We start from the raw sequence: 18847 nt of genomic DNA, 5'->3' as shown, positions 1-18847 counted from the left end.
GTTACTGCTTTCTATTTGTTGCCCTTGTTCTTTGTGTTCCTGTTTTTATCTACCACTCTTTTCCTGCTTTTTGTGGTTTTAACTGAGCATCTTATATGACTCCATTTTCTCTCCTTTATTACCACATCAGTTATACTTTTTAAAACATTTGTTAGTGGTTGCCCTAGAGTTTGCAATATACATTTACAACTAATCCTGGTCCACTTTCAAATAACACCATACTGCTTTCCTTGTATCACTGCTGTCATTCATTTCACTTATATATAAAGATACACAAGAATATATATGATATATGCATAAGCATACATAATTGAATATATTGTCCCTATTATTGTTTTGAATAAACTGTTATGTTAGATCAATTAATAATAAGAAAAATAAAAGTTTTCATTTTACCTTCACTTATTCCTTCTTCAGTGCTTTTTATGTAGATCCAAGTGTTTGACCTATATCATTTTCCTTCTCTGTAAAGGATTTCTTTTAACATTTCTTTTTTTTTGAGATGGAGTCTCACAGGCTGTTGCCCAGCCTGGAGGGCAGTGGCATGATCTCGGCTCACTGCAATCTCTGCCTCCCAGGTTCAAGTGATTCTCCTGCCTCAGCCTCCCGAGTAGCTGGGACTACAGGCCCACACCACCATGCCAGGCTAATTTTGTATTTTTGGTAGAGACGGGGTTTCACCATGTTGACCAGGGTGGTTTTGAACTCTGACCTCAAGTGATCCACCTGCCTTGGCCTCCCAAAGTAGCTGGGATTACAGGCATGAGCCACCGTGCCAGACCTCTTTTAACACTCTTGCAAGGCAGGTCTACTGGCAAAAAATTCCCTTAATTTTTCTTTGTCCAGTGAAGTATTTATTTCCCTTCACGTTTGAAGGTTAATTTACAGGGTACAGAATTCTAGGTTGGTGGGTTTTTTTTCCTTTTAACACTTTCAATATTTTTTTCTACTTTCTTCTTGTTTGCATGGTTTCTGAGAAGTTAGATGTAATTCTTATGTTTGCTCCTCTATGGGTGTGTTTCCCCGCCCCCCCCACTCTGGCTTCTTTTAGGATTTTTTTCTTTATCTTTGATATTCTGCAGTTTGAAAATGAAATGCTTAGGTGTCATTTTTCTGGTATTTATCTTTCTTGGTGTTCTCTGAGCTTCCTGAATCTGTGGTTTGGTGTATGGCATTAATTTGGGAAAATTCTCAGTCATTATTGTTTCAAATATTTTTTCTGTTCTTTTCTCTTTCTTTTGGTATTGCCATTACACAGATGTTACATCTTTGTAGTTGTCCCACAGTCCCTGGATATTGTTGTGCTTTTTTTTTTATTTTTAGTCTATTTTCTTTGTTTCTTTTTTTTTTAGGAGGCATGGTGGGGGCAGGGGGAGGGGCTTTTACTTTGTTGCCCAGGCTGATCTCAAACTCCTGGGCTCAAGCGATTCTCCCACTTTGGCCTCCCAAAGCGCTGGGATACAGGCGTGAGCCACTGCGCCTGCCCGGCCAGTCTTTTTTCTTTCTTCTTTTCAGTTTTAAAGGTTTCTACTGAGGTTCCTCAAGCTCAGAGATTCTTTCTTCAGCTGTGTCCAGTCTACTAATGAGCCCATCAGAGGCATTCTTCACATGTTAGAAGATGCAGATTTTTCCTCTAGTAGTTAAAAGAAAAGAAAAGAAAAGAAAAGAAAAGAAACTAACCACTGTACTAACAAGGATACCTCTAGCATTTCTTTTGGTTCATTCGTTCATTCTTAGGATTTCCAAGTCTCTGCTTACATTGACCGTCTGTTCTTGCATGCTGTCTACTTTATTCGTTAGAACCCTTAGTGTGTTGATCAGTTTTAAATTCTTAGTCTGAAAATTCCCACACCCCTGCCCTATCTGGTTCTGATGCTTACTGTCTCTTCAAACTGTGTGTTTTGCCTTTTAGTATGCCTTGTAATTTTTTCCTGATAGCCAGATATGATGAACTGGGTAAGAGAAACTGACTTAAATAGACCTTAATGATGGGGTGGTAAGGCGGAGGGGGAGGGGAAGCGTTCCATAATCCTATGAGTGGGTCTCGGTCTTTTAATGAACTTCAGCCTCCAGACTACGAACTTCACAAGCGCTGCTCAGTCCCTCCACACCCGCTTCGGTGGAACAGGATGGCTAGAGTGGGCTGGAGTCGGGTGTTTTCCTTCTCCCAGGTTAGTTAAGCTCTGATAAGACCCCAGCAGGTTAGGCTCTGGTTAATGAGTTTCTCCTGTGGGCAGGCGTTACGAACAGGGTGCTTTAGCCTATTTCAGAATGGTTTCTTTCCCTTCTTCTTGCCAGAAGCATGAGGAGATTTGTCTCTAATATTTACCGTGCGAGTGTGGTTGGGCTCCTGGAAGGAAAATTCACAAAGTGTGGGCCCCCCGTGACTGGATTCTTTGGAGTTTTTAACTCTCAGACTCTGCACTGAGCCTCTAGCAATTCATCAATTACAGTTCAGGTTTTCCTACGCAGACCTGTTCCCTCAGAGGTTTCTGCTCGGCAGTTTTGGCTCTGGTAAGTCTGTGATTCTCTATGTTTGCTGGTCTGTTTTTCCAATTTTGGGGGCAGTGGTTTGTCCTATGACCTCACTACTCTTTCAGCTCTAAGAAGAGCTGTTTATTTTCCTTTCGGTTAATTCTTTCCTTCCTGAGGGAAGGAAAATAACCAAAAGCTTTATTTAGCTTTTAACTTGTTAGGACAGAATGGTGACTTCAAAGTTTCCTTACGTGTTGAACTGAAAACTAGATGTCTCTCATCATTGCTTTTGGTGTTCAAATTGTTCAAAATTGGCCAGTGGGAGCCCCTTCAAGTCAGCTCCTGGGGCCCCATTAGTTTATTAGGGTACGCTTACATAAAATGTATCATTTTTAGGTGCACAGTTCTATGAACTCTGACAAATGCATGCAGTCATGTAACCATTACAACCAACATATAAACCATTTCCATCACCCCAAAAAGTTATCTCATGCTCCTCTCTAATCATTCTCCTCCCTAAGCCTATAGAAATTGTTGATCTGATTTCCGTCCCTATAATTTTGTGTTTTCCAGAACGTGCTATGTCATACTGTATGTAGCTTTCAGAGTTTTTCTCTCACTTAGCATGATTCTTTTGTGTTGTTGCATGCATTAGTAGTGCCTTTTTATTGCTGTGTGCTATTCCTTTTTGTGAGTGTACCATAGTTGCTTATGTCTCCACCAGTTGATGGACGTTTGGGTTGTTTATAGTTTTGCGTAGTTAGGAATACAACTTCTACAAATACTAGCAGATAGCTTGTTATGTGGGCCTAAGGCTTCATTTCTCTTGGGATGATACCTAGGTACAGAATTGCTGGATCACATGGCATTCCCTTAGTTTTTTGAAAACAGGGTATCTTGCTTTCTGACACAAGAATGTCTCAGTCTCGGTAATTTCCCGGCCTCAGACCTCCATCAGCCATTTTTCCAAAATGAACATAATTATATTTTTAAAAGCTTCTGAGTAACTCTGATGTGAGCCCAGATTTACAAACTTAGGATCCATGTAACAATACAGAATGTGAAAGATTTTCACAAAATGTTCTTATTAAAACATTAAAAAAAACCCCAAAAACTCAGAGCTTGAAAACAGGACATTGCCAAGACTACCTGTGCTGAAAACAAGATAAGGAAAAGCTGAGCTAGCTTGGTTAGAATAAATAGGCTCAGCTGGAGCAAAAGCCTCAGGAATTATCAATGGGGTTTCTGCTTCCCCCAATATTGAGCCTTGGTTATCCCTTTCTTTTTGCCCTGCTAGATTCAGTTTAGCTTGAATCTTTGCTATCTCACTCCCTGATTCAAATTCCAGTCTCATTTTGGTGAGGCTTGTGGACGCGGTATTTAAATAGATAAGAAAAAAGTAATTTATAAGTCTGTACCAAATAATCTTTCCAGGAAATTACTTTTTTATTTTTATTTTTTATTTTTGGAATGGAGTCTCGCTCTGTCACCCAGGCTGGAGTGCAGTGGTGCGATCTCAGCTCACTGTAACCTTCGCCTCCCAGGTTCAAGCAATTCTCCAGCCTCAGCCTCCCGAGTAACTGGGATTACAGGCATCCACTACCATGCCCGGCTAATTTTTTTGCATTTTTAGTAGAGACGAGGTTTCACCATATTGGCCAAGCTGGTTCTAACTCCTGACCTCAAGTGATCCACCCGCCTCAGCCTCCCAAAGTGCTAGGATTACAGGCGTGAGCCACCTTGCCAGGCCAGAAGTTCCTTTTTTTTAGAGACAGGGTCTCACTCTGTCACCCAGGCTGGAGTGCAGTGGCGCAATCACGACTCACTGCAGCCTCAGCCTCCCTATGCTCAGGTGATCCTCCTACCTTAGCCTCCTGAGTAGCTGGGACTACAGGTGAGAATTTTATGTAGAGACAGGGTTTTGCCGTGTTACTCAGGCTGGTCTCAAACTCCTAGGCTCAAGGGATATGCCCACCTTGGCCTCCCAAAGTTGTGGGATTACAGGCATGAGCCACTGTGCCCAGTCAAGAAATTACTTTTAAAATACTCGGAATTTGTCATGTAGACAAATGAGTGGTTCACAAGCTTACTTTGTATTTCACACATTTATTATACCTGCAGGTTTGACATTCAGGGTACAACAAAAAGGAAGCTGAGAACGGATATTCATTACCCACTCACTAACTTGGACCTCACTCCTTATATTTGCTCAATTTTCCGGAAATATCCTAAATACAACCTCTGCAGTGGTGGTGAGTAAAAACAAACTGTTAAAAGTAATCCAATTTTAAAGAAAACTCTAGAATTATCTGCTTGAATCCCTATTTCTCCTGTCTCTCCCTGACTTATGCCCTACTTTTAAAAAATATAGACCAGGAAACTCTCCACTTTGACCTAGACAAGTAGAGGAACAAAGAAATAAAATATACTGTTCACTGCCTCTCTATTTTCTCTCCACTCAGTGGCTATTTCAGATCTAAGATCTAAGGATACTGCAAATTGTGCTCCTAGAAGCAGCAGCAGCAGAAGTTGGTTCCAATAGCTTAAAATTGTTTCTGAGACAGGGCCTTTCTCTGTTGCCCAGGCTGAAGTGCCATCAGTGGTGCAATCCCAGCTCGCTGCAGCCTCCAACTCAACTGATCCTCCCCAAGTAGCTAAGACTACAGGCATGTGCCACCAATTTTTTTTTTTTTTTTTTTTTTTTTAAGTAGAGATGAGGTTTCACTATGCTGCCCATGCTGGTCTTGAACTCCTGGGCTCAAGGGACCCTCCCACCCTGGCCCCTTAAAGTGCTGGGATTACAAGCATCAGCCACCATGCCCAGCCTCTGATAGCTTTATGTTGGATAACCGTGAACCACTTTGTGACCAAGCCCCAAAACAGTAGGTACATACTAGCCACAAGATTCAATTCCTGTATGCAGCCAGGCCTAGAAAAACTCTGGGGTCCCTATGGTTCTAAGTCGACTATGATCAATAAAGATTTCCTGAAGGAAAGAAAGCATGGAGTATAATTTAGACCAAACCACCGGAACTCATATCAACCATCCCCAAGTAGCAAGCCATTCTGTGGGTTTCTGTTCTGGATCACGGTGTTAACGATCAGTCTCAGAACATACTCATATTTCAAATTGTACCTGGAGGTCCAGTTATGTCATATCAAATGGTTGAGACTCCCACCGGAGCCCAGTAGGATTCACCAGAGTCCACCGAAGTCTAATTTGCCTCTTCAGCTTATTGTTGAATTAATGTATTCTAAGATGTGAATCCCACGGGTCTTCCTCATTAGCAGCTCTCAGAACCATACCTCCACACTTTAACAAAATTATCAGTTCTGTATTTTGTGTTTTCACTTCGAGTCTCAACATTCTCCTTTCCAATTTATCCTGCTCCCAAACATGGTTTTTCTTCTCTCACTTCCTTGCTTGGGAATCTAGAGTGGCATCCTCTTCTCTATTATATCAAATGCAGACTCTAATGTAGATTCCCGAACAGTGCAGGAACTGCCTCCCTTATATTTTACTATTTTTATTTCTCATATAGATGTTTCTGCTTTAAGAAAATCCAAATGACAAAAATCTGAATTGAATATAAAAATTATAATTATTGCTGAGCTCAGTGGCTCCCTCTTGTATTAATAATTCCAGCAATTGTGGAGGCTGACATGGAAGGATCGCTTGGGGCCAGGAGTTAGAGACTATAGTGAGCTATGATTGCTCCTCTGCACTCCAGCTTGGATGACAGGGCAAGACTCCAACTCTTAAAAAAAAAGTAATTATGTGCAGTATGGAAATATATATGTTTATATAAAACATCACCCCAAACCTCCTATAAATTCTTACTCCTAGGCCGGGTGCAGTGGCTCACGCCTGTAATCCCAGCACTTTGGGAGGCTGAGGTAGGAGGATCGCTTGAGTCCCGGAGTTCAAGCTAGCAGCCCTGGCAACATGGCAAAACCCCATCTCTAAAAAAAAAAAAAAAAAAAAAAAAAAACTTAGTTCTTTTAGTAATCAAACTATTATTGGTTAATTAAGGGGTCAAAAGTTGGTTTTGAAAGAGAACTGTGTTTAGAATTTGCTGCAAATTGAAGATTCATCAGAGGTAAGAACTAAGCATCTGTGAGGTTGAGCACGGTGGCTCACATCTATAATCCCAGCACTTTGGGAGGCTGAGGCGGGCAGATCACCTGAGGTCAGGAGTTTGAGACCAGCCTGGCAAACATGGTGAAACCCCGTCTCTACTAAAAATACCAAAAAATTAGCTGGGTGTGGTGGCATGCGCCTGTAATCTCAGCTACTCAGGAGGCTGAGGCAGGAGAATTGCTTGAACCCAGGAGGCAGAAGTTGCAGTGAGCGATATTGGGCCACTGTACTCTAGCCTGAGCGAGTGAGACTCGGTCTCAAAAAAAAAAAAAACAACAATAAAAAACTAAGCATCTTTGAAATTATGATGCAAGACAGTAGGAATAAAACCATCTAGAGCTTTGCTACTTAAGGTGTGGTCCTCAGGAGAACCGTAGCATTGGCACCACTTGTTAGAAATAAAGAATCTCAGGCCGGGCACGGTGGCTTACACCTGTAATCCCAGCACTTTGGGAGGCTGAGGTGGGCAGATCATGAGGTCAGGAGATTGAGACCATCCTGACCAACATGGTGAAACCCCATCTCTACTAAAAATACAAAAAAAAATTAGCCAGGCGTGGTGGCATGTGCCTGTAGTCCCAGCTACTCAGGAGGCTGAGGCAGGAGAATCACTTGAACCTGGGAGGCGGAGGTTGCAGTGAGCTGAGATCGTGCCACTGCACTCCAGCCTGGATGACAGAACGAGACTCCGTCTCAGAAAAAAGAAAAAAAAGAATCTCAGGCCCCACCTCAGGCTCATTGGCTTAGAATCTGCATTTTAATATGATCCCTCTGTGGTTTCTGTGCATAATGAAGTTGAAGAAGCATACATCTCTAGACTAGAAGGGAAGGATATCCCTGCACCATCCTTAAAAGAGATTTATCCAGCCTTTGCATGAGCCCTTGAAGAGTTTACTGCTTTACAAGGCAGGCTCTTCATTTGCTAGATTCTTTGTTAGATTTATTTTACGAACACTTACATAGTGTTTGTTATGTATCAGGCACTGTTCTAAGCACTTTACAAATAATCAACCATTTAATCCTTATTCTAGCCTACGAGGTAGGCACTCTGTATTATTCCCATTTTACAGAATAGGAAACAGGCACAGAGAGGTTAAATAATTTGCCCCAAATCATACTGCCTACAAAGAACAGAGCCAAGACCTGAACCCAGGCAGGCTGGCTCCAAACCGTCTTGCTCTCGTCTCTGACATTGTGCTGCCTCTGATTGTTAAACATGTCTATATTGAGCCCAAATCTACCTGCCTCCTTGTAGTGTCTTCCCATTTGTCCTAAATCTGTCCTCTGAAGCAGTGATAGCAATATGTATGTGGCTTACAGTTAACACATGCTTGTACATATGCATTAGCAAACAGAATACCTTTTTTTCTTATACATGTTCCTTCAAATATTTGGAAATGGCAACCATATGCTAACAATATCTAACTCCTTCAACCCTCCTCAAATCATTGGTTTCTAGAAAGAGTGTTTTTTAAAACAACGAAATACTTCAGGCACAGAAATCTGAACGGAGTAAGTATTCATGCTATTTGCCACCTAGGTAAAGAAATAAAATACAGGCCAGGAGCAGTGGCTCACGCCTGTAGTCCCAGCACTTTGGGAGGCTGAGACAGGAGGATTGCTTCAGCTCAAGAGTTGGAGACCAGCCTGGGCAACATGGCAAAACCTCATCTCTACAAAAAAATACAGAAGTTAGCCGAGGATGGTGGTGCATACCTGTGGTCCCAGCTACTCGAGGGGCTGAGGTGGGGGGATCGCTTGAGCCTGGGAGGTTGAGGCTGCAGCGAGCTGAGATAGTGCCACTGCGCTCCGGCCTAAGCAACAGAGAGAAACCCTGCCTAAAATAAAATAATAATATAAAATAATACTGTATAAAAGAAAAGCCCCCTGTGTATCTTTAATGATCCCACTCCCTTCCGTTTCCTGATGTAACCACTACCCGAATTCGGTGTATATTATTCCCATGTATTCTTTTCCACAAATGTTTGCATTTTCCGTTTTGCATGTTCTCTAAATCTAGTATCATACTGAACTTATTCTTCTATAGCTGTTTTTTCTCTTCAATGTTATCTTTAATAATATTAATCCATCAATACATTAGCTTTTAAACTTATTAATATTATTTTTAATTGATAAATCAAAATTGTATACATTAATGGGGTACAATGTGATGTTTTGAGAGATTATATATATACATATACATATATACATATATACATATACATATATACATATATACATATACATATATACATATACATATATACATATATATATACACACACAAAATGTGGAATGATTAAATCAAGCTAACATATTCCTCACCTCACTTATTTTTTGTGGTGAGGCATTTGAAATTTGCTCAGCTATTTTGAAATACACAATACCTTTTATTTACGATAGCCACTCTGCCACGCAATAGATCTCAAACTTCCTCACTGAAACTTTATACCCTTTGACCAAAAACTCCTGATTCCTCACTCCCCTCCCCAGCCTGTGGTAACCACCATTCTACTCTCTACTTCAGTGAGTTCAACAGATTCCACATAGAAGTGAAATCGTGCAGTATTTGTCTTTCTGTGCCTGGCTTATTTCACTTAGCATAATGTCCTCCAGTTCCACCCATGCTGTTGCAAATGGCAGAATTTCCTTTTTAAAGGCTGAATAGTATTCCAAATATATCATGTTTTCTTTATTCATTTATCCACTGACAGACACTTAGTTTGATTCCATATCTTGACTATTGTGAACAATACTGCAATGAGCATGGGCATGTAGATATCCCTTCAATGTATTGATTTCCATTCCTTTGGACGTATATCCAGAAGTCAGATTGCTGGTGGTAGGGTTTTTTTTTTTTGTTGATGTTATTGTTTTTAAAGACTGGGTTTTGCTCTGTCACCCAGGCTGGAGTACAGTGGCACAATCATAGCTCACTGCAGCCTTGAACTCCCAGGCTCAAGCGATCCTCCCACTTCAGCCTCCCAAGTATCTGAGACTACAGGCATGTGTTACCACACCTGGCTTAGTTTTAGTTTTTTAAATCTTTATACCATTTTCCATAATGACAGTACTAATTTACATTCCCACCAACAAAGTACAGGATTCCTTTATCTCCACATCTTTGCCAACACTTGTTATCTTTCATCTTTTTGATAATAGCCATTCTAACAGGTGTGAGGTGATAGCTCATTGTGGTTTTAATTTCTATTTCCTTAATGCTTAATGATGTTGAACATTTTTGTCATGAACCCACTGGACATTTGTATGTCTTGAGAAATATCTGTTCTGGTTCTTTGCCCATTTTAAAATCAGCTTATTTGTTTTCTTGCTAATGAGTTGAGTTTCTTATATATTTTAGATATTAACTGCTTATCAGATGTATGGTTTGCAAATATTTTCACCTATTCTTTGTGTTATCTCTTCCCTTTGTTAATTGTTTCCTTTGCTGTGCAGAAGCTTTTACATTTGATGCAATTCCCTTTGTCTATTTTTGCTTTTATTGCCTGTGCTTTTAGGGTTACATCCAAAATAATCATTGTCTAGGCCAACGCTGTGTAGCGTCTCCATGTTTACTTTTAGTTGTTTTATAGTTTCAGGTCTTATATTGAAGTCTTTAATCCATTTTGAGCCGGTTTTTGTTTATGATATAAGGATCCACTTTCATTCTTCTGCCTGTGAATATCCAGTTTTCCTGACACCATTTATTTACTGTCCTTGCCCTATTGTATGTTCTTGGCACCTTTGTGGAAAATCATTTGACCATAAATGCATGGGTTTATTTCTGAGCATTCCATCCTGTTTCACTGGTCTACAGTTTGGTTTTTATGCCAGAACATGCTGTTTTGATTATAATAGCTTTATGTAATAACATATTTTGAAATCAGGGAGTGCGATGCATCCAGCTTTGTTCTTTTGGCCTGATTGTTTTGGCAGTTTGAGGTCTTTTGTCATTACATATAAATTTAAGGATTTTTTTCTATTTCTGTAAAATTTTCATTGGAATTTTGATAGGGATTGCATTGAATCTGTAGATTGTTTTACGTAGTATGGACATTTTAGCAATGTTAATTTTTCAAATCCAAGAACACAGGATATCTTTCCATTTATTTGCATTTTCTTCAGTTTCTTTATTCAATACGTATAGTCTTCAGTATCTTTCACCTCCTTGGTTAAATTTACACCTAAGTAGTTTTTGTTGATTTTGCTATTGCAAATGGGATTATTTTCTTAATTTCTTTTTTGGATAGTTTGTCAGTAATGTATAGAAATGCCACTGTAGCTGGATGCAGTGGCTTATACCTGTAATCCCAGCGCTTTGGGAGGCAGAGGTGGGAGGATTGCTTGAGTCCGGGAGTTCAAGACCAGCCTGGACAACATAGGGAGACCCTGTCTCTACATAAAATTAAAAAAAAATAGCCAAGTATAGTGGTGCACACCTGCTACTCCAGAGGCTGATGTGGGAGGATCGCTTGAGCCCAGGAGGTTGAGGCTGCAGTGAGCTGTGATTTTGCCACTGCACTCCAGCCTGGGTGACAGAGCAAGACCCTGTCTCACCAAAAAAAAAAAAAAAAAAAAAAAAAAAAAAAGCTACTGATTTTTATATGCTGATTTTGTATCCTGCAACTTTATGGAATTCATTTCAGTTCTAACAGTTTTTTGGTGGAGTTTTTAGGGGTTTCTCTATATAAGATCATGTCCTCAGCAAACAGAGAATTTCACTTTTTCTTTTCCTATTGGCGTGCCTTTTATTTCTTTCTCTAGCCTAATTGCTCTGGCTAGGAATTCCAGTACTATGCTGAAAAGAAGTGGTGAGTGGCTGGATGTGGTGGCTCATTCCTGTAATCCCAGCACTTTGGGAGGCCGAGGCAAGTGGATCACTTGAGGTTAGGAGTTCGAGACCAGCCTGGATAACATGGTGAAAACTTGTCTTTACTAAAAATACAAAATAATTAGCCTGGCGTGGTGGCACACACCTGTAGTCCCAGCTACTCATGAGGCTGAGGCAGGAGAATCACTTGAATCCGGGAGGTGGAGGTCTGCACCATTGTATTCCAGCCTGGGTGACAGAGTGAGACTCTATCTCAAAAAATAAAATAAAAAATATGATGTTGAACTTGATTTGCTACTATTTTATTGAGGATTTTTGCATCTATGTTCATCAGGGCTCTTGCCTTGTAATTTTCTTTTCTTGTACTGTCCTTGTCTGGCTTCAGTATCAGGGTAATGCTGGCCTCATAAAATTCTCTCTGGTTCAATTTATTGGAAGGGTTTGAGAAGGATTGGTACTAGTTCTTCTTTAAATGTTGGGTAGAATTCAGCTGTGAAGTAGTCTGGTCCTGAGCTTTTCTTTGATGGGAGACTTTATTACTAATTCAATTTCATTGTTATTGATCTATTCTGCAACCTTCTCCTGGGCTCAACTGATCCTCCCACCTCAGCTTCCCTAGTAGCTGGGACTACAGGCACATGCCACCATGCCTGGCTAATTTTTGTATCTTTTGTAGAGATGGGGTCTCACTATATTGCCCAGGCTGGTCTTAAACTCCTGGGCTCAATCAAGCCACCCACTTGGCCTCCCAGACTGTTGGGATTACAGGCATGAGCCACCATGCCTGGCCTTTTCAGATTTCCTATTTCTCCATAATTCAGTCTTAGTAGGTTGTATGTACCTAGGAGTTTATACATTTCTTCTAGACTATCCAATTTGTTGGTGTATAATTGTTTATAGTAGTTTCTTAGGATCCTTTATATTTGTGTTATGAATTATAATGTGTCCTCTTTTGTTTCTGCTGTTTTTTGAGACGGAGTCTCGTTCTATTGCCCAGGCTGGAGTGCAGTGGTACGATCTTGGCTCACTGCAATCTCCGCCTCCTGGATTCAAGTGATTCTCCTGCCTTAGCCTCCCAAGTAGCTAGAACTACAGGTGTGTGCCACTATGCCCAGCTAGTGTTTTTATTTTTAGTAGAGATGGGGGTTTCACTGTGTTGGCCAGGCTGGTCTTGAACTCCTGACCTCAAGTGATCCACCTGCCTTGGCCTCCCAAAGTGCTGGGATTACAGGCATGAGCCATTGTACTCGGCTTCATTTCTGATTTTGAGTTGTCTTTTTTTCTTAGTCTAGCTAATAGTTTGTCAATTGTGTTTATCTTTTAAAAAAACAACTCTTAGTTTCATTGATTTTGTTGTTGTTGTTTTTCTAGTCCTTGTTTATTTCTGCTTTGATCTTTGTTATTTCCCTCCTTCTGCCAATTTTGGGCTTCGTCTGTTCTTTCTCTAGTGCCTTGGGATGTAATGTTAGATTGTTGAGATCTTCTTTTTCTGAAATTGTTTTTAAAATTAATACATAATAATTGTACATACAGGGAACATGTGGTATTTTGATACATGTATACAATATGTACTGATCAAATTGGGATATTTTGGCTGGGCATTGGTGGCTCACACCTGTAATCTCAGCACTTTGAGAGGTCAAGGCTAGTGGATCACCTGAGGTCAGGAGTTCAAGACTAGCCTGGCCAATGTGGTGAAACCCCATCTCTACTAAAAATACAAAAATTTGCCAAGCTTGGTGGCGGGTGCCTGTAATCCCAGCTACTCGGGAGGCTGAGGCACAAGTATCACTTGCACCAGGGAGGTGGAGGTTGCAGTGAGCTGAGATCGCGCCTTTGTACTCCAGCCTGGGCAACAGAGCAAACCTCCATCTCAAAACAAACAAACAAAAGAACCAAATTGGGGTATTTAAGGTTTCCATCACCTCAAACCTTTATCATTTCTTTGAGTTGGAAATATTTCCAATCTTCTAGCTATTTTGAAATATACAAATAATATGCAGTTATTGTCAACTATAGTCACTCTATTATGCTGTCAAACACTAGAACTTATTCCTTCTATCCACGTTTGTATCTATTAACCAGCCTCTCTCTTTATCCTCCCCAAGTTGTTCCCAGCCTCCGGTAACTATCTCTTTACCTCCATGAGATGAACTTTTTTAGCCCTCACATATGAGTGAGAACATGCAACATTTGTTTTTCTGTGCCTGGCTTATTTCACTTAACATAACGACCTTCAGCTCCATCCATGTTACTGCAGATGGTGAGATTTCATTCTTTTTAGGAATGAAGAATATTCCTTTTTTTTTGGCGGTGGGGGGGAAGAGACAGAGTCGGCCAGTTGCGGTGGCTCACACCTGTAATCCCAGCACTTTGTGAGGCCAAGGCAGGCAGATCACTTGAGCCCAGGAGTTTGAGACCAGCCTGAGCAACGTAGTGACACCCCGTCTCTACAAAAAATAAACATTAGCTGGGTGTTGTGGCATGTGCCTGTAGTCCCAGCCACTCAGGAGGCTGAGGTGGGAGGATCACTTGAGCCCAGAAAGGTCGAGGCTGCAGTGAGCCGAGATCATGCCATTGCACTCCAGTCTGGGTGACAGAGGGAAACCCTATCTCAAAAAAAAAAAAAAAAAAAGAAAAGAAAAAAGGGTCTCTCTCTGTTGCCCAAGGCTAGAGTGCAGTGGTGAAATCATGGCTCCATTACAACCTCAAATTCCTGGGCTTAAGAGATCCTCCCACCTCAGCTTCCCGAGTAGCTAGGACTACAGGCATAGGCCACCATGCCAAGCTAAGTTTTTAATTCTTTTTTGTAGAGACAGAATCTCACTATGTTGCCCTAGCTGGTCTCCAACTACTGGCCTCAAGTGATCCTCCTGTCTTGACCTTCCAAAAATGTTGGGATTACAGGCACAAGCAGCTACTATGGCCAGCTCGTATCTTGGCTGTCGTGAATAGTGCTGCAATAAACATGGGGGTGCAGGTATCCCTTGGATATGATTTTCTTTCCCTTGGGTAAATGCCCAGTAGTGGATTGCTGGATCATATAATAGTTCTATTTTTAGTTCTCTGAGGAATCTCCATGCTGGTTTTCCATAACGGTTGTACTAATTTACATTCCCACCCACAGCATATAAGAGTTCCTTTTTCTCTAAATCCTTGCCAGTATTTGCTATTTTTTATCTTTTTGCATTCTAACTGAGGTGAGATGATATTTCAGGGTGGCTTTTTTTTTTTTTAAAGAGACGGAGTCTCACTCTTTTGCCCAGGCTGGACTGCAGTGGTGCTATCTCGGCTCACTGCAAGCTCCGCCTCCTGGGTTCATGCCATTCTCCTGCCTCAGCCTCCTGAATAGCTGCGATTACAGGTGCCCCCCACCGCACCCGGCTAATTTTTTCGTATTTTTAGTAGAGACGGGGTTTCACCGGGTTAGCCAAGATGGTCTCTATCTCCTGACCTCGTGATCCGCCCGCCTCGGCCTCACTAAGTGCTGGGATTACAGGTGTGAGCCACCGCACCCGGCCTCAGGGTGGCTTTGATTTGCATTTGTCAGATGATTAGTGATGTTGAATATTTTTTCATATAGCTGTTGGCTATTTGTCATCTTTTGAGAAATGTGTATTCGTGTTCTTTGCACACTTTTTTTTATTGTATTGTATTGTACTGATTTTTTTGAGACAGAGTCTCACTCTGTTGCCCAGGCTGGAGTGCAGTCGTGTGATCTCAGCTCACTGCAGCCTCTGCTTCCCAGGTTCAAGCGATTCTCCCACCTCAACCTCCCGAGTAGCTGGGACTACAGGGGTGTGCCACCATGCTTGGCTACTTTTTGCATTTTTAGTAGAGATGAGATTTCACCATGCTGCTCAGGCTAGTCTCAAACTTCTGACCTCAAGTGATTCGCCCGCCTCTGCCTCCCAAAATGCTGGGATTACAGGTGTGAGCCACCACGCCTGGCCCTTTGCCCACTTTTTAATGGGATTATTTCTTTTTTGTTGTTGTTGAGTTGTTTGAGTTCCTTGTATATTCTGGATATTAGTACCTTATCAAATGAATAGTTTGCAAGTATTTTTTCCCCATTTTACAGGTTGTCTCTTCATTCTGTTGAATGCTTTCTTTGCTATGCAGAAGCTTTTTAGTTTAACATAGTCCCATTTGTCTATTTTTCAATTTGTTGCCTGTGCTTTTAAGGCCTTAGCCATAAAATCTTTGCTTAGACCAATATCCTGAAGCATTTTCTTTGTGTTATCTTCTAGTAGTTTTATAGTTTCAGGTCTTATGTTTAAGTCATTAATCCAGTTTGAGTTGATTTTTTTTTTAATGTGGTGAGAGATGGGGGTCTGGTTTTATTCTTCTGCATATGGATATCCAGTTTTTCCAGTACAATTTATTGAAACAGGTGTCCTTTCCCCACAGTATGTTCTTGGCACCTTTTGAAAAATCAGTTGGCTGGGCTGGGCGCAGTGGCTCACGCCTGTAATCCCAGCACTTTGGGAGGCTGAGGTGGGCGGATCACGAGGTCAGGAGATCGAGACCACGGTGAAACCCCATCTCTACTAAAAATACAAAAAAAATTAGCCGGGCGTGGTGGCGGGTGCCTGTAGCCCCAGCTACTCAGGAGGCTGAGGCAGGAGAATGGTGTGAACCCAGGAGGCAGAACTTGCAGTGAGCCAAGATTGCGCCACTGCACTCCAGCCTGTGTGATGGAGCGAGACTCTGTCTCAAAAAAAAAAAAAAAAAAAAAGAAAGAAAAATCAGTTGGCTGTAAATAAAATACATGTATTTATTTCTGGGTCCTCTATTCTATTCCATTGGCCTATGTGTCTGTTTTTATACCAGTACCATACTGTTTTGGTTACTATAGTTTTATAGTATATTTTAAAGTCAGGTAATGTGATGCCTTTCTTCTTTTCTGATATAGGTGTTTATTGCTATAAATTTACCTCTTAGAACTGCTTTTGTTGGCTGGGTGTGATGACTCACGTCAGTAATCCTAGCACTTTGAGGGGCCAAGGCTTGAGCCCAGTAGTTAGAGACCAGCCATAGTGAAATCCTGTCTCTACAAAAATGGAAAAAATTACTTAGATACGGTGGCACATACCTGTAGTTGCAGCTACTTGGGAGGATGAGATGGGAGGATTACTTGAACCCAGGAGGTTGAGGCTGCAGTGAGCCATGATCATGCCACTGTACTCCAGCCTGGGTGACAGTGAGACCAGGTCTCAAAAGAAAAAAACAAACAAAAAAAACTGCTTTTGCTGCATATCATGAGTTTTTGTATGTTATGTCTCCATTTTCATGTGTCTCAAGGTATTTTATGATTTCCTTTTTGATTTATTTTTGGACCCATTGGTGATTCAGGAGCATACTGTTTAATTTCTACATATTTATGAATTTCCCATGATTTCCCCTGTTATTAATTTCTGGTTTAATGCCATTGTGATTGGAAAAGTACCTAATATGATTTCAATCCTCTTTTTTTTTTTTTTTTTTGAGATGGAGTTTTGCTCTTGTTGCCTAGGCTGGAGTCCAATGGTGTGATCTCTGCTAATCATAACTTCTGCCTCCCAGGTTCAAGTGATTCTCCTGCCTCAGCCTCCCAAGTTGCTGGGATTACAGGCACCCACCATCACACCTGGCTAATTTTTTGTATTTTTAGTAAAGATGGGGGTTTCACCACATTGGCCAGGCTGGTCTCGAACTTCTGACCTCAAGTGATCCACCTGCCTCAGCCTCCCAAAGTGCTGGGATTACAGGCATGAGCCACCACACCTGGCCTCCGCTTACCTTTTTAAAGTCTTATTGTATGACCTCTAACATATGATCCTGGAGAATATTCTGCATGTGCTTGAGAATAATGTTTATTCTGTTGCTATTGGATGGAATGTTCTGTATATGCCAGATCTGTTTGGTCTAAAGTATAATTCAAGTCCAGTGTTTCTGTATTTTTTGTCTGGATAATGTGTTCATTGTTGCAAGCGGGGTATTGAAGTCTCCTACTGTTACTGCACTTCAGTCTCTCCCCTCATATTAATTAGTAATTGCTTTATATGTTTAGGTGCTCTAACATTAGGTGCATATATATTTATAATAGCTATATCCCCTTGATGAATTGACCATTTTATCATTATATAATGACCTTCTTTGTCTCAGTTTACAGTTTTTGACTTAGTCTGTTTTGTCTAGTTATAGCTACCACTCTAGCTTTCTTTTAGTGTCCATTTACCTGGAATATCTCTTTCCATTTCTTCACTTTCAGTCTATATGTATCCCTACTGCCTCTCGTAGCTAGTATATAGTTGGGTCTGTTTTTTGTTTGTTTTTGATTTGGAGTCTCACTCTGTCGCCCAGGCTGGAGTGCAATGGCGTAATCTTGGCTCACTGCAACCTCCGCCTCCTGGGTTTAAGCAGTTCTCCTGCCTCAGCCTTCTGAGTAGCTGGGATTACAGGTGCCCGCCACCACGCCTGGCTAATTTTTGTATTTTTAGTGGAGATGGGGTTTCACCATGTTGGCCAGGCTGGTCTCTTTGGGCAGTCTGGTCTCGAACTCCTGACCTCGTGATCCACCTGCCTCGGCCTCCCAAAATGCTGGGATTACAGGCGTGAGCCACCACATCTGGCATGTTTGTTTGTTTGTTTGTTTGTTTTATCCATTTACACTTAAGGTAATAATTGATATTTGCTACTGCCATTTTGTAGTTTTCTGGTTATTTTGTAGAGCCTTTGTTTCTTCCTCTCTTGCTGTCTTCCTTTGTGATTTGATGGTTTTCTGTGGTGGTATGATTTGAATCCTTTCTTTTTAGGTTTTGGCTTTGTGGTTACCATGGGGATAACATAAAACATCTTTTACTTACTACAGGCTATTTTAAGCTGATAACAATTTAACATTTTAATAGCAATCAAAAACTATACTTTTACTCCCCCTCAACATTTTATGATTTTGATGTCAAAATTTACATCTTTTTGTAATTTGATTGATACGTTAGCTTTAGTACATTCATTTGAACTGCTTTTATTAATCCATTGTGTAAGTATCTATCATTTCTCCTGTTGCTGGGCAGTTAGGTTATATCAAATATTTTGCTTTTAGAAACAGTACTGTAGAATGCATTGACACACACTTAACATGTGAAATTTGTTTTTGTATATGTGTATGCATATGTATGTTTTACCAGACAAGAGAACTACAGTCCTAAATCTCTCCTTTAATCTATTAATGCAGTAAATTACATCAACTGATTTATTCTTTAATTTTGTTTTTGCTAAAAGTGTTTAAAAATATATATATATACACATATATATTTTACATCTATTATCACAATTGAGAAAGTAACGTATAATTTTCTTTCTTAAGCTGTCCTTTTCTGTTTTGGGGGTCAGTCTTATTAGAATAAGCCTCATAGTCT

General features: G+C 40.8%; 1 protein-coding gene across 1 annotated transcript in view; it reads left to right on the top strand.

The window, feature by feature from the left end:
* Positions 1-18847, top strand: part of USP50 (ubiquitin specific peptidase 50) — a 48882-nt gene that overhangs the window by 15068 nt on the left and 14967 nt on the right. Inside the window, 1 exon segment of the mRNA XM_003952651.6 lies at positions 4597-4724. Coding sequence (XP_003952700.2) covers positions 4597-4724 — 128 coding nt within the window.

The sequence above is a fragment of the Pan troglodytes genome, chromosome 16 (genome assembly GCF_028858775.2).
Source record: "Pan troglodytes isolate AG18354 chromosome 16, NHGRI_mPanTro3-v2.0_pri, whole genome shotgun sequence".
Classification (NCBI taxonomy): Eukaryota; Metazoa; Chordata; class Mammalia; order Primates; family Hominidae; genus Pan; species Pan troglodytes.
The sequence above is the reverse complement of the archived record's forward strand: the minus strand, read 5'-3'. Positions and strand labels throughout refer to the sequence as shown.